The following is a 22,687-nucleotide window of genomic DNA, read 5'->3' as shown; positions in this document are numbered from 1 at the left end:
AGACAGGAAGTGAAGATTCATCCCCCAGTAACATCAACTCCTCCGCACCACCCTCCCTCTGTGGCCCAAAGTCTGACGAACCTGAACTGTTTCCACACTGTGCATTCCACAGGAGTGAGTTATGACTGGAATGAGAATATTTCTGCTCACTCCCTCTATGACTTGGCCTTTACATTTTAAGCCTTAATATTACAGCAAGGTAGCTTTCAGCTTTTAATTGCCCTGAACTTTTGTTAACATTAAATGAAGGGAAGAAATGGAAAGGAAAATAAAATTGTATCTGTATTGCTTCTGAGTTGCATAATTGTATATTTTTGCCACCCCATTAGTTTTCAACTATTCCAGCCTATAAACCTCTCCCCCGCCACCACTGAGGAAAATAAATAAGTCAGTCATTCAGCAATTGCTGCAAAGTTTGCCACACTCTGAGTTCTCTAATATTAAAGAGAGTGATGCAACTTTAAATCCAGAGTCTATTTTTTAATTACCACCTGTGGGAGACCCTGAATCACACAAGTGCTTGGCTGTCTTCTTGTTTTTTCTAAAAACATACCTTCCCTCTAAGCAGATATGACGTTAAACATCAGTTATAGCAGTCAGCCACAGACTGTGTCCCCTTTATTTGGGGACCAGAGAAAGCACTGCCCCTCCCCAACCGCTTCTAACTCCAAGATGACCTCAGAGCCTCAACTCACACTTTCCAAAAATAAAACTGTACTTCGGCACTTTACCACACCCACCAAAACTGGCTCCAAAATTTTTTACCAAATAGTTTGGAAGAGTGAAAATAAGAACAGTATAACCCAGGTATGTCACTGTAACCATGACTACAGGTTTTATTAGCACTAATATCAGGATGTGGTCAGATTGGATATATACAGACGGCAAACACAAGCCTGCGTGGTGTCAGAGTGTGTGCCCATAAATTCTCCAAATTGGAAACGTGGCCCTTAATGACTATGATTCATGAAGGACCTGGGGCAGGCGGGGGTGAGGATGGAGGGAGGGTGAGAGGGTTGCATCAAGAGGAGATTTAGGGTGGAGGGCTGCATCAAGAAGGGAAGTCAGGGTTCTGATTTTAGCTGTAATTCAGCTTTTGAATACAATCCTCTAACATGCCCCTACCTTGCATTTAGACTGTGGTTTTCGCAGTGTTCTTTGACGTACCTTGTCTGTTGTTCACAAGTCTTGACAGATGTCTGAGATGGCTAATAGCTGCAGTTCTCCGATGAAAAAGGGGCTCAGAAAGCTTAACTGATTTGCCCAAGGTCAGAAGCTTGGAGGACAAGTGAACCCAGAACTAGAACTGGTTCCTCTTAATATTCTTTCCACCGCACCCCTCTGCCAGCCTTTTATATTCTGCTTGGGACATTTGGATCTGTATTCATTCCTCTTGCAAACATCCCTCATCCTTATCATTTGTTTAATTAGCCAGAAACCAAGATCAATCCATCAAACTGGAGGTTGACAGCTGGAAAGTAAGGCTTGCCTTTCGTCCTCATCTCTTTTTCAAGCCCCCTGCCTGGCTTCCGGCTACACAGATGACAGGACAAATAATAGGCAGTGTAGTCCCTATTCTGGCGGGAGTGTGTGGTCTTGGGGTTACAAAGTTTAACATGCCTCCAGGGACCAGGTAGGTGTCAGGACTGGGTGAAGCTGGCAGGGGGGGGACTGGGGTACAGGTTAGGGGAACATCGGTCCTTCTAATGCACCAGCAGATAGTGTAGCCCGATTTTAGGACTCACTAAAGAATGAGAATTGTATATGAAATCAGAGGAGGAAAAATTAAATAAAATAGAAGTGCCTAAGGGTTGGATATAGCTCCTGGGCTGTCAGTGAGCACTCTAAGGAGTTTTATGCCTTTAGGCCCCCAGCACTCACTGTCATGTGTGACATACTGCACTTCTCTTATATTTCCGGTCCTATTAAAATGTGAGCCCCTTAGGGTCACAGGAGGTATATTAGTTCATCAAGGGTGTGTCCATAGAGTGTGGCACACATGCCAGGCTTTCAAATGCTTGACAGGCGAATGATTGGTGAATACCCCTTCATCCTAGAACAGAGGGTCCAGAGACGAAGTCCTCTGGAGAATGGCAGTTCTAGAGCATAACATTTACAGCAGGGTCTTCTGCACTTTTGTTGCTGTTCAGTGGCTCGGTCATGTCCAGCTCTTTGTGACCCAATGAACTACAAGTTTTGTCCATTCACATGAAAAGTGATCAAACTGCACACCAGACCTCCCTGTCTTTCACCATCTCCCAGAGCTTGCTCAAACTCATGTCCTTTGAGTCTGTGATGCTATCCAACCATCTCATCCTCTGTTGCTCCTGTCCCTCTCACCCTCAGATTTTCCCAGCATCGGGGTCTTTTCCAGTGAGCTCTTCCCATCAGGTGGCCAAAGTACTGGAACTCCAGCTTCAGCATCAGTCCTCCCAGTGAATATTCAGGGTTGATTATCTTTAGAGTTGACTGGTTTGATCTCTTTGAAGTCCAAGGGACTCTCAAGAATCTATTCCAGCACCACAGTTCAAAAGCATCAATTCTTTGGCGATCAGCCTTCTTTATGGTCCAGCTCTCACATCCATACATGACTGCATGTCATCTGGCTAACATGGAGCAGTTGGAGGGCATGTGCCTGCTAGTCAGGGCCTGACAAAACGTGCTCCACTGGAGAAGGGTATTGCCAACCACTTCAGTATTATTGCCTCAAGAACCCTATGAACACAGTGAAAAGTAGCTCCATGGACTTGGGCAAATTAGTCTCTGATAGCCTCGGTTTCCTTATCTGTATAATGGGGATTTAAAAGACCCACCTCCTGCATTCTTGAATGAGGTCCTGTCTGTTGAGCCTTGATTACACACACAGAGTTGGGCACTTAGTAAGAACACAACCAATGGTGGCTTTTGGATTCAACAGATCATTCCCTGTTCCTGTGAAAGGTGATAAGACATTATGCCAACCCTCTGTTTTTGAGGCTCTGGCCTTTGAGGTCTCTGTGTTAAAAGAGGTTAGTCAAAGGAAAACAAGTGAGCATTCTAGCTTAAATGAAGAGGAGAAAGTTGATAGTGATGGACAAGACAAGGTAGCCCTAAGAAACTAGATCCTGGATGTCAGGGCTGAAAGAGGGGCGGCAGCTGAGAATGAATGGAAATAACATTAATGAGAGAGCAGGGGAAAGGCAGATGAGTCTGCCTTGACTCCTAGGATTGGCTGATTCACTTCTTAAACCAGTTCACAGTGAAATTGATCAAACTGCAAAAACTCTATGAATTCTGAAATGAATGGCTGTTTTTACCTTTCACACAATGAGTAGTATAATAAATAGAGTGCTCTATGGTTTTCAAGGCAATTTTAAGGCTCCCACTGTGTGAAGTGTACTTAGGCAATATGCTTCACACACATTATCTTTATACATATCATTCATTCACTCATTCATTCATTCATCCATTCAGCAGATACTGCCAGCCCACTTTCTGCCAGGCACTCTGTAGGGTATAAGGAATAAAACAATGTAGTACAGTGGAAAAAACACCTCGCCTTCTGAGAAATGTGCTAAGAGCTAACATTTGTGTTTACAGAAGAGAAAACTATAAACTCAAAGTGCTTAAGTGGATGTTGCCTAGACTCCAAGCCGGTGTTAGTGAAGGAGGCAAAAGTCCTGACTTCGTTGTTTTTTGGTTGAGGAGAAGAAAACTCAAGTTTCCTTGATGACCTAGGGACATAAATATGAGGACGTTTATAACTTGCTAACAGGCTGGGGATATTATATTCAATCACATTTGGCACTGTTGGAATTTTCAGAGTATCAGAGAGACACGATTTTTAGTGTTTACTCCTAAGAGTGACTGAAAACAACTAATTATTGTCAGAGTCTATGACGTGTATCCTTGGGAGACAATGTAATTAGGGAAGGGAAGAGAGAAATGAAAGGAAGAGAGAGAGAGAAAGAGTAAAGACGAATAAAGTGGCTAGAAACTTAACGGAAAGTCAAAGAAAGCCCAGATGAAAACCCTTTTAAACTCTTTTCATTGTCCTTAAATTATTCTCTAATTATTTTCTACGCGTCATCTTTGAGTAGAGAGAAGGTCTTTTTTCCTCCACCGTATTTCCTAGCATAGCTTAATTAATACTTGATTGATTGAAAGATCGACTCATTTGAACCTGGAGTGAAATGAAGCTTTTTAATTTTCTTTTCTGCTGAACCTGAAATAGAACATATAGTAATTAGGGAAGGATCCCTTGTTATCAGAAAGTCACAGGCACGATGAGCAATTTGTAACAGAGCAAAAGGAAGGTAGATGATTATTTGGGACCTGATAAAGCATACTCCCCACTCCCTACTGCTTTCAGTGATATGCGAGTTTCTTGATCATTATTTCCTCCTTGAGAGTTTCTTGGCTAGGGATCTGTCTGGACAGTGGGCTAAATGGTGGGTAAATGTCATCAGAGTCTGACCACAGAGGTGACTGATGGCCTCTTCTCTATGCCTTTCATTACCCTGGCTCTCTCCTCCAAAACCTGGATTGACTAATTTACATTTTTTTCAAGATCTCTTGAGTTAATCAGCATTTCATTCATTCACTCATTCATTCATTCAGGGACATGTTCAACTCTGGGCATCTAAACAGAATAAAACAGGCAAGGACCCAGTTCTCACTGAACTCATTTAGCAGAGCAGGCAGACAGTCCCTAAATGCATACGCCACAGTGACAAGATCACTGCATGTGAATGAGAAACTTCAGAGTAGGAAGAACTACCAGGGCTGTAAGACAGGATGGTGTGGAAGAGATCCACTGGGGGCTTGGCTTCTCGGATGACTTCGTTAAGCAAGACTTCCTATTGAACTAACATCTAAGGTTACAGTAAGTAGAAATGCCTTTGTGTGGAGCTCTGCATGTTATGAAGCTGTTGATCACACTAAGATCTCAGAGAAAATGGACTGACGGGATTAACAAGTTCCTGCAGGATGGACAACTCTGAAGTAGGTGTGTCCAGGGCATGGTGAGTGAGGAGGGGAGTACAAGACAAGATTAGAGATGGAGGCAGGGCCAGTGATGGAGGCATGTCTGGGGTACGGCAAGGAGTCGGTTTGACTCCACAGGCATTGGGAAGCCGTGGTGGGTGGGGGCAACGTGATCTGGCTCACGTGGGGAGAAGAGGCCATAAACAAGGAATAGCAGAACCAGAAAGAATGGTTAGGAAGCTGAGCGGTGATCCAGCCGAGGGGTGACGGCGAGCTAGCCACGACATGGAGAGAAGTGGACACATGTGGGAAATGTTTTATAGAGAGAGGCCGTGGGAGTGCTGAGGGGTGGGAGTGCTGTGAGATCAGGGGGCGTACATGAGCCTCCTGGGGCTTCTGTGATGAAGCACCACAGGCTGGGCCCTTTAAACCACCCAAGCGGGTTGCCTCATGGTTCTGGGAGCTGGAAATCTGAGATCAAGGTGTTAGGAGGGTTGGGTCCTTCTGAAAGCCATGAAGAGAGGATCTGTTCCAGGCGCCTCTCCTTGGCTTGTCAATGGCCATCTTCTCTCAGCGTCCCTTCATGCTGTCTTCCCTCTGTGCAAGCCCACCTTTATGTCCAATTTCCCCTTTTCATAAGGAAACCAGTCATATTGGATTATAGACCCACTTTACTCCAGTATGACTCATCTTAACTAATTTATTGATACATCTCCAAAATTGCTGTGTCCAATTAAGGTCATATTTTGAGATACTGGTTAGCTCTTCAACATAGACATATACTCTATGTGTGTGTGTGTGTGTGTGTGTGTGTGTGTATAATTCTTTGTGCTGTTCTGCCTTTTTAATTTTTCAAAGAAAACAAATAATTATAATATAGTCAGACAAGGGCTGTGATGGTAGGTTATTGGCTCCAGGAGAGCTCAGAAGAGAAAGAAATGGGTTGGGGGAGGTTTTCGGGCAAAGGACTGGCAGCTACAGAAGACCTCCCAGTGGAGTTGGAAGGACAAGGGGTTCCCCTGTGAATGCACCGAGGGGAGAGGTAAGAAGCCGCTCCAGGCAGATGGAACAGAGCACGTGGCAGTGCGAGAGAGCAGGATGCTTGGGAGAGCCTGAGGGAGTGTGGCAATGGAGGCGGTGGGGGAGACGAGGCTGGGGTGGGAGCAGGAACCACCAGCTCACAAGCGCTTTGTTCTCCTTGCTAAGGAGTCAGGATGATCGTACAAGTGACGAAGAGCCAAAGGTGGGCTGAGCGGGGGAGCATGTTCAGTGCAGTTCAGTCACTCAGTCGTGTCCGACTCTTTGCGACCCCATGAATCGTGGCACGCCAGGCCTCCCTGTCCATCACCAACTCCCAGAGTTCACTCAGACTCACTTCCATCGAGTCCGTGATGCCATCCAGCCATCTCATCCTCTGTCGTCCCCTTCTCCTCCTGCCCCCAATCCCTCCCAGCATCAGAGTCTTTTCCAATGAGTCAACTCTTCACATGAGGTGGCCAAAGTACGGAGCTTCAGCTTTAGCATCATTCCTTCCAAAGAAATCCCAGGGTTGATCTCCTTCAGAATGGACTGGTTGGATCTCCTTGCAGTCCAAGGGACTTTCAAGAGTCTTCTCCAACACCACAGTTCAAAAGCATCAATTCTTCGGCGCTCAGCCTTCTTCACAATCCAAATCTCACATCCATACATGACCACAGGAAAAACCATAGCCTTGACTAGACGGATCTTAGTCGGCAAAGTAATGTCTCTGCTTTTGAATATACTATCTAGGTTGCTCATAGCTTTTCTTCCAAGGAGTAAGCGTCTTTTAATTTCATGGCTGTAGTCACCATCTGCAGTGATTTTGGAGCCCCAAAAAATAAAGTCTGACACTGTTTCTACTGTTTCCCCATCTATTTCCCATGAAGTGATGGGACCAGATGCCATGATGTTAGTTTTCTGAATGTTGAGCTTTAAGCCAACTTTTTCCCTCTCCTCTTTCATCAAGAGGCTTTTTAGCTCCTCTTCACTTTCTGCCATAAGGGTGGTGCCATCTGCATATCTGAGGTTATTGATATTTCTCCCGCAATCTTGATTCCAGCTTGTGTTTCTTCCAGTCCAGCGTTTCTCATGATGTTCTCATGATAGGGGAGCATGACCCCCTTCTAATTTTAGGAGATGAACTGAAGAAAGGAAAAACTAGAGACTGGTCTGAGGGCTCGGACAAATGCAGTGACAAGGCGGGTGAAGAGGAGGGCGCCTCTGCTCCTCCAATCCTTCCTCTGCTCCCCCACCCTCTGCCTTCTGTGCTCATGCCGCCAGAACTCCCTGGTCACCTTTGGTGCTCCCAGGCTCCCACTCCCTCCTAGACTGTGCCAAGCTCTTCCCCATGTCTGGGCCTTCACCCTGCTGCTCCCACCTGTGCACAGGTAGACCCTTGTCATCCCTCAGACCTCAGCTCAAAGTCACCTCCTCAGAGGCCGTGCTGACTGGGTCCTTTACAGTATCAATAGCATCTCTTGGTTTCCGTGTTTGTGTACCTGTTTAGGGTCCACCTTCTCCCTGTGGAAAACAAGTGGCTTCACCATACCTGCATCATTCCTGACTACATCCACATGCAGTGCCTAGGGCAGTGTTGACTCACACGAGGAGTTCATGGAATGCAGAAGGAAGAAGCAGGGTGCAACAGAAAGACAGTCTGGTTTGGGGGAAGGACAGAGGCTCATGTCACACTCTGCCCAGGGATATGAGGTCCCCAGAGATAGTATCCCCATCCTCATATTCTGTATTTTAATTCTGGATTGGTTGCTTTGAAAAAGAATGATGAGTGGAATGGAGTTAAGAGCCCCCTTACTACAGGAAAACTAGGGGAAGGAGGAAAAAATGCCTTTTAAAGGAGAGCTAAGGAATGGTGGAACCCAGGCAAGTAGAGATTGGGTAGAGGGCCCCCCATGAAAGGGTAGCTTTCAAATAATAACACAGTAAGAGGACATAACGGGACTTCCCTGGTGGCTTGGTGGTAAAGAATCCACCTGCCAATGCAGGAGATGGGTTTGATCTCTGGGTTGGGAAGATCCCCTAGAGAAGGAAATGGCAACCCACTCCAGTATTCTTGCCTGGAGAATCCCAGGGACAGAGAAGCCTGGCGGGCTACAGTCCCTGATGTAGCTACGGAGTCAAACACAACTTAGTGACTAAACAACAATAGCAACAAAGAATCAAAGTCACGACTCCAGAACCATCCCAAGCTCTAAAAAGGCAAACAAAATGAGCATCAGCTAAGGAGTCTGGGTGTTTCTTCGGCTGGCCTATTCATTTGGGGTCAGATAATAAGGGCACATGTGTCTGTTGCCAGGCGTGGTACCAAGAGGTTTTACATTTACTGACTCACTTGTTTTCACAACAGCCTATTATTATCAGCTTCATTTTACTATGAAGAAAGTGAGCCCCAGAGAGAGAAGCTGAGTAACCTGCCCAGTGGGATAGACAGTGAGTAGCAGTCAGGATTTGAACCAAGGCTATTTGGTCCCGTAACCTGCACTCCAGAGCACTTAGCTAAACCCCTCTTGGGTGGAAGCTGTACTACGAGAGACCTGCTAAATGGATCACATATTTGTTATAATCATTACCAATGTTAGCTTTTTGTCACCTGTATGAGTCAGGATGGGTTAATTGCTATGTCAAATAATTCTTAAATCTCAGTGGCTTCCCCTCACAAAGGTTTCTTTCTCTTCCACTGTTCGCTGTAGTCAGCAAGGTGCCCTGCCAGCAGTCATTCACCTCTGCAGTCCCAGGGGCCCTGGAGTCTTTCCCTGGGCCCTGTGTGTTGGTCAGCCAGTGAGCAAGCAGAGAGAGAACGCAAAGGACCTCAAGAGAGACTTCAGGACACAGGTCCACACTCTGTTGTCCAGAACTCAGTCACATCCCCAGGGGTGTCAGGGGGCTGAGAGGCATAGGCTGTCCCGAGCCCAGGATGAGGACATAGTGTACATCTTGTCAACCGCTGTCTCAGTCTTACCTGCAAGGACTTCTATATGGGATACCTGACTGGGGTGGAGGGTCATGCTGGGAGTCAGAAGACATTGGTTCTGGTCCTAATCTCACCAACTGTCTGACCTCCAGCAAGACACAGACTCTTCTAGTCCCAGATTCCTCATCACTAAAGTGAAGAAACTCAACCACATGACCCATCTCTGGATTCTCCCAACTCAGGAAATCTGTCTGACAAAGCATCACTTCATTATTTTTAATAACCATAGTGCCTTAATCGTTTCTGTATTGATGACCTATTGGTGCTTTTGTTCAAAATTGCAACCATAATTATAACATTGATTCTGAAGGTAAACACTACCAATTTTCCCCTAATACTCAATATCCAGTTCCACACCATATATGCATACTCTGCAGGGTGGAGGAAGAGGCTCCAACCTGGACTAGTTACTTAAAGCAATTAATTAAATTGGGGGAAATACAGATCTCTATTTCATCATGCCTTAAGCCAGGTTTAAGTCATAAAGTCACATTCCACTAGCAGATTATTTTCTGGAATCTGACACTTTTTGTACAAAACAGTACTTACATCTATTAGAAGGCATCTGAGCATGCCAGGTTAGCAAGGTGAGAACCGTGAAGAAAATATATACCCAGAGCGGCAGAGTTAATAACTGCTGACTGAGGTTCCACCGTGCCCTCGCTGCCAGAGAGCCTTGGTTTCAGAAGTGTGTGATGTTGTCATAACCAAAGGGATTCTACAAGGACTGCAGGGTGGATCTGAGAGCTGGGCATGGTTTGGGCAGGCAGGGTACAGAGCTCTGGGGCTGAATAAGATGCTTTATACCCCCAGGAGAGATGGTGGGAGTCTTAGAGCCTATTGGATGGGATTCCTATTTTAGAAAAAAAAAAAAAAATATATATATATATATATAGCAGAGTTGGACACCAGAGAGGAGACTAGGGTTAGAAGACGAGGAGCAGAGCCCAGCCCAGAGACAGTCCTTGGTCCCTTGGCCTGACAGTTCCGCTACTGCGTCGGCTGAAGAACGCCCAAGTCAGGCCACGTGTCCCACCTACTATCACCACCCTCAGCCTCGTCCAGGTGCCATTTTCCGTCATCGGTTATAATCATCTCCTCCTGCTCCCATTCTCGGCAATCTGTTCTCTCACCCCACTGACAATGTTCTTTATAAAACACGGAGCCTATTCCCTCCTTGCTTGAAACTCCATGGCCCTTTTGCACACACCAGCCATTGATGTGGCTTAGCCAGCCCAACGGGTGTGGGGCCACCTCCCTCAAGGGCTTCCTGTCACCCCCATCACCCTCCACACACCCTGCGGCTACATCCAGCCACGCTGTCCTTTCAGGGCCTTTTCAGGGAAAGCAACGGTTCCAATTGTTCATCTGCAAAAACAAAGCACAGTGAACACATTATTTCCTGTGTTTCCAGACTTTGGGGAAGGGGGACACTTTATCAAGTGTTAACAACTGAACTCATTGCTGGAAATTTAGAGGCACTTCATCTGAAAAGGTATTGGAGAGTTGAAGATAAACACACCACACATATTACTTGAAAGTGCTTTAGATAAGCTTAGTCTAAGTTTTGAGACTTCTGAGACACCTTGACCACATGATTGCCGTGGTTCAGACCTTAGCAAAGCCATCCTTGCCCAGTACCTGGCCCAGCCGCCCTGATGAGCATCACTCATTTTCTCAGCATCCCAGACTTCTCCTTTGTAGCACTTTCTATGTTACACTTGCACCCCAGTCTTCGGGCTTCTTTGCTTCCCACATTGGACTTTGAGCATAAGAGGGACAAGGACTGATCCTGCCTATTTCCTGGATACCCAGGATTCAACCCACTTCCTGGCATCTAGTAGGTGATGCCTAAGTAGTCACAGAAGGGATGAGCAGATGCTGTCCTGATTGTCACTTCTTTCGCATCTCTTTCCCTTAATCCCCTCCAGGTCAGCAGGCTTACTCCTTCCCCAGTGCTTCTCTCATGCCCTTAACACAGAGCTTGACCACAGGACTCATCACCTTGTGCTTCTGCTATTTCTGTCTCTCCTCCTTACAAGACAGGAAGGCGCTCAGGGTCTGAGTGCACAGGGTCAGACACAGTGGGTGTTCTGTGAATGTCTATTGCATTGAACTATGACCTCAAAAATCACTAAGGACGGTGACTGCAGCCAGGAAATTAAAAGACACTTGCTCCTTGGAAGAAAAGCTATGACCAACCTAGACAGCATATTCAAAAGCAGACATCACTTTACCAACAATGGTCGGTCTAGTCAAAGCTATGGTTTTTCCAGTAGTCATGTATGGATGTGAGAGCTGGACTATAAAGAAAACTGAGCACCAAAGAATTGATATTTTTGAACTGTGGTGTTGGAGAAGACTCTTAAGAGTCCCTTGGACAGCAAGGAGATCCAACCAGTCCATCCTAAAGGAGATCAACCCTGAATGTTCATTGGAAGGACTGATGCTGAAGCTGAAACTCCAATACTTTGGCCACCTGATGGAAGAGCAGATTCACTGGAAAAGACCCTGATGCTGGGAAAGATTGTGGGCAAAAGGTGAAGGCAGCAACGGAGGATAAGATGGTTGGATGGCATCGCTGACTCAATGGACATGAGCAAACTCAGGGAGAGAGTGAAGGACAGGGAAGCCTGGCATGCTGCAGTCATGGGGTTGCAAAGAGTAGGACATGACTTGGCAAATGAACAACAATGACCTCCAGGAAAGCAGCTCTGGCCCAGATGCCCTGACTAACTAAAGCAAGAAGTGACCCCCAAGGAGGCTGCCCGCAGCAGGCCTCAGAGCTGCCGCATATGAAGATGAACCTCTTCCCCACCCCTCCTCACCCATGATCCATCCATTCTCTCATTCAGCACATGGCTCCTGAGCATATAGAAAAGGGTCATCACCTCAGCCTGCTCATTCAGCAGTTTTTGAACCTGATAACTATCCAGAAACACTTGGGTTGTTTGTTATAAACATAAATTTCTGGGCATTTCCTAGACCTACAGAATCAAAGTCTCCAGGAGAGTAATTCAGGCACTTGAATCGTTAACCCCCTTGGTGACTCTCAGGCAGCCAGCGTGGCCAGAGTCAGAGGCCAGAGAGGAGACTAGGGCTGCCCTCCCGAGATCCTGTCATCACCTGAGATCCATGGGTGAGGAGATAACGCAAGCAGAGTGATCACCACAACACAAGGTATGGGCTCAATGGAACAAGCGAGGAAAGGCCCAAGGCAAGGTCTCTGTCCCTTTGCCCCCAGGGTACAATGATGAGATGGCCCCCACACATACTCAGGAGTCTACAGCTGCAGCAGAGGAATCTTTGAAGGTTCTGAGAGAGACCTGAGCCTCCTGCTTCACCCTACCCATTATAAGAAGGCCAAAGATTTAAACCATATAGAAAGCACTCTGGAGAAGGTCCCAGGGATTTCAGCTGGCTGCCATTATGATCCTTATCATTAACATTTCTAGAAAGCATTTGCTACCAAACAGACCCTATTCTCCAGCTTTATTATTTCACCTAATAGAAATAACACGAGGCTGGTGCAAAGGAGAATGCCCTGCCCCTTTCTTGGGGAGTTCCAGAGGAAACAGCAGTCTGTGGGCCAGCCTTGGACATGACTCTGGAGCAGCTCTTGGATGTCAGGGATGGACCAGTCATCCCTGTGGCAGGAGCCATCCCTGTACATTTCCAGGGGTTCCGAAGACTGGAGAGAGGCCAGAGCCTGCAGGGGACTAGGTGCTCTCCCCAGGCCTCGTTTTATGAGCTCACCAGTCCTCCAGACACTATCATACGTTCCCCAATGACCCTTCTCCATTCCTGTTGCCGAAAGCCAGAGTCTAGAATTACAGCCACAGAACTGCTGACCAGCCCTAAGCAGGGAGGTCACTGTGATGCCCTTTGCATTTGAATGGAGTAGGGGGTCCATGAAGACTGGGCTAGAGGTGAGAGATGGGGAAGAAAAGCTCAAGGCTAGAATTAGTCCACTGTTATCTGGAGTTCACTCACTACTTTGTAGATTATGTTTCATAGTGTTGTACAGTTTACGAAATGCATTAAACACATTGAGCTCTTAATCTTCACAACCTCATTACAAGGGAAGCTTATTAACTGCATTTTGTAGATAGCATTTGGTAACTGGCCAAGGTCACAAGAATTAACCCAGGACTCAAACCCCCAGGTCTTCTGGCTCCAGGATCTCTGTTCGCCATCAATACTTCACATGCAGGCAGACAGAAATCTGTGGGAAGAATGAATGAATGACTCTCAACTAAATACTAAGGAGGATATAGAGATGAATACTACTTGGTTTCCGGAAAACTGAAAGGAACTTCTCCCCTCTTCTCTCTCCTCACACCCACCCCCCACAACCACAATCAAGGTTGGTTAGCACCTACTGTCGATTTTACAAGAAGAGATGAAGTATTTTTCAGTGTCAGCAACACTTGAGAGCTGACAAAAGGATGGGGTCTCCCAGAGGGCATTTCTAGGCCGAAGTGTGGCTCCTTTTGCAAAAAACATCCCACAGAAGCTCTGACTTTTTTTAATTCATACCACCAAGGAGATATTTGATTGTTTCCTGGAAATGCTAATAATGCAAGGCTCATAAATACTAATGAAATGCTATAGATTAGCAGAGCTCAGCAAGGAACCTGGGGGGTGGGGGTTGCCTAGAAGAGAATTCTTAGATTAAAAAGTATAAAGAATACCTTTTAATCGAATTTTCCCCAGACAGGGTTCCCAAGTGTTAATGAATATTCTCTTTGGCCATATGGAGAGTAGACTCAAATAAGTACCTTTAGGAATCCAGAAGCTAATTATTGACTTAGCTTTTGCTTGAAAAGAAATCTGTTTATTCACATGGCTATTTTAGGTGCCATGGGATGGATGAGTTTGAGCCAAAGTTGGGAGGGATGGGAGGGCCTGGAATGTTGAAATAAAGACATAATTCAAATGCATGCTTTTATTTCATCCAACTAAGCAACCTAAGCTGGAATTTGCTTCTTCTTCTTGTCTATCGACATGATCCCTTGATGATACTAAGTCCTGTGAAATGTACGAGCCTCCATGATATCAAAAACTATATCTTTGTCATTCATTCCTGAATCCTCAACACCAAACACAGTTTGTGGTACATATCAGGTGTTCAATAAATGTTTGCTAAATGGCTGAAGTGCTCTCTTAAAACATCTTCCAGAGCTTTCCAGACCCTCTTATCGTTCCCTGCAGGGCAGCTCTGATCACAATATCATCCTATTATGTGCTCAGTCGTCTCTGACTCTTTGTGACCCCAAGGGCTGTAGATTCTGGCTGTAGCCCACCAGGACTCTGTCCATGGGATTCTCCAGGCAAGAATACTGGAGTGGGTTGCCATTTCCTTCTCCAGGGGTTCTTCCCAACCCAGAGATTGAACTGGTATCTCTTGCATCTCCTAAAATTGGCAGGAGGATTCTTTACCACTGGCATCACCTGGGAAGCCCATTATAGAGCCCCTCCCCACAAAGAAACACACTCTGTGAAGGTCCCCTCTAACCTGGCCACAGCCTACAGCCCTTCACTCTCCCACCGAGCTCCAGGCTCATCAGAAGTTCCCCTGTTCTCCTGCTGATGTTCTAGAAGTTTCTCTGCCTGGGATCTTTGACATCTTTTTCACACGTCTGTCAAGAGCCTACTTGTCTCTCAAGGTCAAGTGGCTCTACTTTTATGAATACTGCCCTACTGTTCTCCAGGAGCTCCATGACCTTCTCTCTCCGGCCGAACCCAGAGTGGGCCCCGATTCACATATGCTCCCCACAGAGACCAGCATGACCCCAGCACAGGAAAGCTTATCAGTAAGTGTGGTCTGCTGCTGTCTAATTTGAATCACAGAAATCAGTGCAAAGAGGCTTTGGTTCTCAAAACCATATGTGTAGGAAGGATCAGCTTAGAGAAAGGCACCCAAAGTCTTCCTACAACAGAACATAAAAATCCCTCTGGGTCAAAAAAACAGGACCATATAAGGCTGAGGTCAAAGCAAAGATTATGGCAAAGGGAGGAGAATCCAGAGGCCAGTGAGGGGTGTGAGAAGGAACAGGCGCCGGGCTGGCCCCACTGAGGGGTCTGGGGAGACCAAGTGTGGTTTTCCTCTGTAAAGAGCCTGTGCACTTGATGGTGTGCAGGCAGGTCCATGGCACGTGATGTTTCAGGCACTGGAGCGGCTCAGGCAAAGCCTCCAGCAAGGACACCTAACTTCTTGGGATGCTCGTCTTTGTTGCATGTTGAGTTTAAGTTCAGATGCCAGAATGTTTCTATAAACCTCCCCTTGGGCAGGACTGGATTTTTATTGTATGTATCTTCATGCATTTGTGAGGTATCTGACAATGGGAAATAAATTTCCTTGTAGTCTCTTTCTACAGCAGACAAGGATAAATGTTGACTGGGATAAATGTTTCAGTTGATCTGGGGGATGGCAGAGGATTCTATAAACCCTGGACTACTTGCCAAAAATGGGTTAACTCCACATGAAGAAATCGGAGGCCCAGAGCCACGCTATGAATGGCTCAGCCCTTGGGGATCTGGAGCCAAGCTTCCCAGAATCCTCAGGGCCAGCTCTGCTACTCACACACCATGTGACCTGTGCCTGCATCTCTTTGGCTGTAGATGGGAGGAATAACTGTACCTACTGCATAAGCTTGTGATAAAGTCCAAGAGAGTCAACAGGCGCAAGGTGCTTAGGACAGTGCCCGGCATGTAAGAAGTGCCATCTTTTAAAAAACAATTTTATTTATTTAATATGTATTTATTCACCAGCTGTGGCAGGTCTTACTGCATCACGTGGGATCTTTCACTGTGGTGCATGGACTCCAGAACGCGTGGACTCCGAAGCACATGGGCTTAGTTGCCCTGCAGCATATAGCATGTTAAGGTTCCCAGACCATGGATCAAACCCATGTGCCCTGCATTGCAAGATGGATTCTTAACCACTGGGCCACTAGGCGATTCCCATGAGTCCCACTGTATAACATGATGTCAGGCTCCTTGGGCCCAATGGCACAAAAGCAGGTGCCAATTTATACGACTGCATAAACTGTATAAATAATGTTATGAGGGGGTGGGGCCATATGCCTGCAGACCAGGATGGAGATCCTGGGTGGGGCTTGGATGCACACATGGGCACTGGGTACCTGGGACACCAAGAGTGCGTGTTATCCAAGGAATGAGACCTCCAAGCACAACTGCTGGGACAGCGTGTGTAACACACCACCCAGATGTATAACACACGCACTTATGCTCCAGTGCAGGACAACCCAATGAAGCCTGAACTTCAGAATGACTCTGGACCTAGGTCCCCCTAGTGCGTCCCTCCACTCACAATGCACCATCCAGTTGCTCACTTAAAAGATATAATTGACATGAAGGTGACTTAGAAAAATATCAAGTAAAATATAAAGTAATGTTACCATCCTTAGTTTTTCTGCTTGCCCGGCAGCCTTGGGAGAGTGCTGAACCCATTGTTCAGAGGTCTGGGTGTTCATCACAGCTTTGTGTGTGATGAGAAACACACATGTGCTTGTGTGTAACCTCACAGACAGGTCACCCCACCACTCTGGGCCTCAGATTCTGCATCTTAAAGTGAGACAGCTGGTCAGGATGATTTCTAAGCTCTCCAGCCTGAAAATCAATGACTTTTCGATCTTTGGCTCCTGAACAATGTTTAATGCCAAAAGGTCTCTTAAATTCCTTTGACTCATGCCTGTCCTCCGAGTCTTGTTTAGACCCAAGAACCTGTGGATTCCAGAACTGAAGGCGCCTCTAAGATCTTACACTTGAGAGCTGAGGCTTGAGATACATGTGGAGAGTTGGAGAAGGTACTATAGGAAGAGGGACCACCCTGGAGAAGCAACCAGAACTGCCCAGCTCCAAGCTTGGGCTCAGGATAGGAGGAGGGAGGCAGCCAGGGACCCCCTCCCAGTTTCCAGGCACCATCACTGATCAGCCTGCAAAACTCTTTTCACTGCAAAGAGAGGAACAGGCAGGGAAGGAGACTTGGGAATATTTGGTTGGGGGACAGGGGGACAAGGGTAATGAGGGAGAGAAAGGTAGAAACAGAAAGACCTGGTTTCTCACCCACAGCATGATGAGTCCTTGCCAGGCCTGAAAGTGGAATGTAAGGAGGGAGGAGACATGGGGCCAGGAAGAAAGCATGAAGGGACCGTGAGAAAAGCAGGAGTGAAACAGGATGAGGACTGATGACCTCTTAGCCTGGGGAGGTCCAGGGCCCCCACGACAGCCAGCAAGACTTGGACATTCTATCTTGTGCTTAAGCTTTCATTAGTGTTAAAAATGACAAATTGTGTTCATGGAAGGTTGGATATGGAGCTGTCCTGTGGGGAGTATGTGTTCATCATTTATCAGGTAGGCTGAAATGAAGAAAGGTGGAGAACTACTACTGTAGAGGGTCCAGAGAACCAACCCTGTAACCAGAACACTGTGGGATGCACACACTGATTTCTCTAACCATCGTGGAGCACTGCCTATGTGCCAGGTCTGACATCTTATTAACTCTCATATCCTAAGCCCCGTATAGTGTGTACATAGCGAGAATTAGTTAATACATAACTGACTAAATGCATGCATTTATCTTGTTTATTGAGTCTCAATACAATTTCAATGAACTCTGGAACTCTTTGATTTCCTCCCATTTCCTGAGCCTAAAATCAATGATGTTATTAAAAATTATAGACCATCCCCACGGCATCTCTCTTAAACGATCCACTGTTCTCTCTTTAGGTGCTATCTGTGGCCTGCCCAAACCCAGAGCTGGAAGAGGGCTAAGTTCCAAGTGGGCAAGCCTGCATCCTCTCGTGTCCTGCCCTTGCGGGTGGGCTAAGGGGCTCCTCTGACCCAGTGTAGCCACGCACCATGGAGAAAATCAGCATGTTCTTCAGTGCCATCTGGGACATCATCTCTACCAAACACCAGGAGGGCCTCTTCAACAGCATCTGTCTAGGCATCCTCCTGGGGCTGCCCCTCCTGGTGATCATCACCTTCCTCTTCATCTGCTGCCACTGCTGCTGGAACCGGCCAGGTAAAAATGGCCGACAGCCGGAGCAAAACAAGGGGAAGAAGAAGAAGAAAAAGAAGAAGGCTGAAGAAGACCTCTGGATCTCTGCCCAACCCAAGCTTCTCCAGATGGAAAAGAGGCCATCCCTGCCTGTCTAGCTAGGCAGGGGGCAGAGGTGTCCTGCCTTGGGAGCTCAGCTGCCTTCCAACCACACCCAATGTGGGGAGCAGAAATCCCTGCAGTGATGCGCTCATGTTCACAGAAGAACTACCCAACCAAGGAGCAAACCTCAGACCGAGTGTCCCCGGGGAGCATGTGGACAAGTCTTGGACGCTTTCTCAGCATCTATGTGTCCAATAGCAATGCTCTTTACTGCAGACTCAGGCATGCCTTCCACCCATCTCTGGCACATTCCGTATACAAAAGCACAAGGAACATTTATCCATACTTCTTGACATATCTCCCAAATGCACACATGCACAACACCACAGGTACCCAGGCAAGTATATTCTGTTCATCAAATGGTCACTGAATGTCTACTTTGAGCAAGGCCCTAAACGAGACAGTTCATTGTCTGCTCTTGGAAAAACATCTCACAGGAAGGCCTGGCAGATCCAGGCCCACATGCACAATTATATAACAAGAGAAGCCTACGTGCTATCAATGCCATACACCACTCAGGTTAGAGATGAATGCTCTCCTCTTCCTGTCCCTACATAGACTTCTACTGGAAATCTTCATATCTGGACATTCCAGCCATCTGGTATCCCCCCATTCCTATATATTGATAAAGACACACCAAGTTCTTGTGCTTCTGGCCTTTCACCTGGGAGAAAAAGTTGAAAAATCAAAAGCTATAATCTTACAACTCATCACCACTGATGGGTGTTTAATGGTATCCAAGACTTCTCTTTGAGATGCTACCCCCAGCAAGCCTCCCTCCTCCAAGCAAGAACAAATGGCTTCTGGCCATCTTCATGGCCAGTTTTATGCCATCCACTTCAGTGGACTGCCATTGTGTACCTGTGCAATGTATGTTTCACAGATGGAAACAGGATGCTACCCCTGAGCAAGGAATCTCCTATGAACCCAAAGGTTTTCAGTGGGGAAGGAATTAAGACAATCACTGGTACAGTCTCACAGAAGGCACACTGGAAACAATTACATAAAGTTATCATGGAGGTAAGGCATGTCGCAGACAGGGTGCAGAAGTTATAGAGTCTAAATGAAAGTAGGATGAAGCTATATAGAGATTTATTAATATTTAGCTTGAAGCTCAGGCTAGTGCCTTGCACACAGTCGGTACTCACAACTGTCTGTGGATGCTGTCAGATATATGATGCTATTAAGGGTAAACTTGTAATACCTCACCGAGTCCCCAAGTGACCTTCTCTACCAAGTGAGCCCATTAATTGCTGCAACAGGTGGAAGTTGGGTATTGAATTCTGAAGGAGGCAGATGCATGCAGGGCCAAGGTTTGGGTTGACAAGTGTGCCCTGAGATCTAAGGACATGTAAGCTGGCTCCACTGTTAGCTGAGCATAGCATCTCCCCACATTCTGGGCTGAGTTTGGGAGGCTGAATTAATCCACTCACAGGGAGAACTGGGTGGTATTTTGATTGTCTTGTGACCACAGCACAAAGATGGATAGTTCCCCACGTGGGAGCAGGTTGTGCTCGCAAAGTTCACTTGCACATCTGCAGGGTAGCTGTCTTGAAATATTTTCTGACTGAAGCTGTTCTAAATGATGGTGAAATTGCAATTTCATTAATAATGTAGCTAAGCTATGATATTTATAGAAGCAAAAGCTAAATTCTCTAACATTGTTTCATGGAAAATGTCCTCTGTTTGCTCACTTGGGGCAGCTGGTAGTCACCCGCCTTTCAGGTAAAGTCCAGGTCTAGTCCTGAAGAGGTGAGGTGCCTAATGGCAACTGCTGCCCCAAGATCTTCTAACAGAACACCCTGTGAAGCATATTGCAGGCCTGCTTTTATTTTAAAACCAGCCCTGTTCCCCCTTCTTGCCCTAAGTGGGCCTAAATACCCCAGGCACTCAGGCCCCTCAGGCATAAACCTCTTTGACCAGCAAAAGAAGCACCCTCTGATGCTCTGTCCCCTTGTCCTGGAGCATCTGGCCATCCCCTTCACCTCCCAGAATGAGTGCTCATCTCCCCACACCTCCCACCACCCAGCAGGCTGAGTTGCTTATTCTGTCTCCAACTCTCAGCCCCTCCTCAAATGGATGACTTGGGGGAGACGTAGAGGCTGACGGCTGAGACTGGTGTCAGATACAATCTAGGAGAGCTGATCTCCAGGATCACGGAACCACAAAAGTACCATAGTTGCCATGGCAACCAGCTGCTAGTCTGAATTAAGACAGCAGTCCGTCGTCATCACCCACGACAAGGCATCTATCTCCAGATGCCGTGCCTCACCATCTTCTATCTGAATGTATCTGCTCCCCCTCCAGGTGTGAACACCCAGAAACACACTTCTCGGTTGCTTCCATAACCCACGTTTGGAGATCCAAATGCTTGAAAGAGGCTTCTCTCTTATCCCATCCAGCCTCCTCAACAACCTTCACTGGAGCACCCAGAACAGTGTCCAGTGAGTGAGAGGCCCTCAGACTTTGCTGAATAAGTGTGTGTATCAAAGAAGCAAAAAGCAATTATTGGAGCCCACTGCCTTTTCTTCCCACTTCATTGTCATCCTCCTCCCCCCCTGTTTTCTTCTCCCATTCCCCTCTCTCTGTCTCTAGGCACCACCCTGGCTCCATCCCTCTCCATCTTCACTTCTCCTTCCCACCCTCTGTACCAGAACTACCACTGGCAGCCAGGGATCCCTTAGGACTGGAGCTTGCCTGGCCCATCTTGTGGGGGTGGGGTTAGGCTAACAGAGGATAAAAGGGATGGCAAAGAAGAGGCCTCCTAGACTAGCCCAGGCTGAGGGAGGAGTCCCCAGGCCCAGGACTTCTGAACAATCAGAAGAGGTCTTTCTCCCAACTGCTCAATGGATTCGCTTTGGGTGTTTTGGGGGGTGGCGGGAGGAGGGGAAGATATAGAGAAAGGGCAGTCACCTTTTCAAGAAGAATATAAATGGTCCACATTATATAGCATTTGTTTTTTTTTTTCCTGGAAAATTTAAATGCAACAAGAAAACATTTTATTTAAATAAAATACTTGGAAACTAAAAAGCCATGTGTAACCTCCTTACTGTGTAAATCAGTTAGTTATTTTCTTGACATTTGAGACTACCCTCTCTCAGAGTTCACCCAGAATGATGGATGGGGCGACTCCCTCTGGAACACCAAAGGCCCAGCCATCCCCAGGCACTATCTTCCCCCTACCAGCAGAGTCAGAGGTCCAAGGACCAGGGGTGAACTCACACCCCACTGCCTGCAGAGCAGACACCTTGGAGAGTAGGCACCCTCAGAGATGCCAGATGCAGAAAAACACACTCATGTTCCTTGGCAACAGTTAGAGAACATTCCCATCGATGAGGTCAATCAATGTCCTCTTAAATAAAAAGGGGGAAAATAGCAAAAACTAAGTAAAAATAGACTCCTGAGTTAAATCTGGTGCTGAGAAGAGAGATCAAAAGTCTCTATAGTAGCAGCAAGGGAGATAGATAGGTAAGTATCTATAGACAGATAAATAGATCATAGTAGGTAGACTTTATACATAAAGAAATAGACAGACATGTGTATGAATGAATAAATGTGTATCTTTTTTTTGAGTTGGCCGTAGCCTTGCATTGGTTAAGAAATGCAGTGAGGACTTCCCTGGTGGTACAGTGGATAAGAATCCACCTGCAAATGCAAGGGACACAGGTTCAATCCCTGGTCCAGGAAGATTCCACATGCCAAGAAGCAACTAAGACCATGCACCATAACTACTGAAGCCTGTGTGCCCCAACTACTGAGCCCGTGTACTACAACTACTGAAGCCCACATGCCTAGAGCCCGTGCTCCACAACAAGAGAAGCCACCACAATGAGAAGACTGGGCACCGCAGCAAGCGCAGCCCTTGCTCTCCATAACTAGAGGAAGCTGGTGCGCAGCTACAAAGATCCGGTGCAACATAAAATTAATGCATAGGATGTGATTAACATTTTTTAAAATGTAATGAGTTAAATGTTTCTGATTCCTCCCTTGACGATGCTAAGCCGTCATTAGAGCAAAAATCATCTAGAGCAGCACTGTCCAACAGAACTAGGAATGATGGAAATGTCCACTCCCTGCCCAATATAGTACCCTTAGCGGTATACAGCTATTTAAATTAATTAAAATTAAATAAAGCTAAAGGTCCAGTAGCTGACTTACATCAGCCACATTTCAGCTGCTCAACAGCTGCCCACAGCTGGTGGCCACCATCCTGGAGAACGTGGGCCTAAAAGCTAGTAGGGGGAGCAGTCAAACACACTGGCAAAACACCATGCTAACTGCACTTCAAGGACCAGGGTGGGCCTGCACTTCACCTTCCCCACGGCAGGCTGGTATCCCTATGAAAAGTGAAAGTGTTAGTCACTCGGTCACATCCAGCTCTTTGTGGCCCATGGACTACAGCCTTCCAGGCTCCTCTGTCCATGGGACTTTGTTGTTGTTCAGTCGCTCAGTCGTGTCCAACTCTTTGTGACTTTAAAGTCATGGGATTTTACAGGCAAGAATACTGGAGTGGGGAGCCATTC

At 46.7% G+C, this 22,687-nt stretch overlaps 1 protein-coding gene across 2 annotated transcripts in view; it reads left to right on the top strand.

Annotated features, from left to right (window-relative positions):
* Window positions 1-21,194, top strand: part of KIAA0040 (KIAA0040 ortholog) — a 40,692-nt gene extending 19,498 nt beyond the window's left edge. The window contains exons 3-4 of one of the 2 annotated variants that reach the window (XM_069546125.1): window positions 13,140-13,340; window positions 17,729-21,194. In XM_069546125.1, the coding sequence (XP_069402226.1) occupies window positions 17,861-18,160 (300 nt within the window). In that variant the 5' untranslated portion in view covers window positions 13,140-13,340; window positions 17,729-17,860 and the 3' untranslated portion in view covers window positions 18,161-21,194. The remainder of the gene's footprint in view (window positions 1-13,139; window positions 13,341-17,728) is intronic. The other variant, XM_069546124.1, reaches the window with a different exon arrangement.
* The last annotated feature ends 1,493 nt before the right edge of the window (window positions 21,195-22,687 follow it).

Source organism: Ovis canadensis, chromosome 12 (genome assembly GCF_042477335.2).
Source record: "Ovis canadensis isolate MfBH-ARS-UI-01 breed Bighorn chromosome 12, ARS-UI_OviCan_v2, whole genome shotgun sequence".
Classification (NCBI taxonomy): Eukaryota; Metazoa; Chordata; class Mammalia; order Artiodactyla; family Bovidae; genus Ovis; species Ovis canadensis.
Note: the sequence above shows the minus strand (reverse complement) of the source record. Positions and strands in the feature narration are given on the sequence as shown.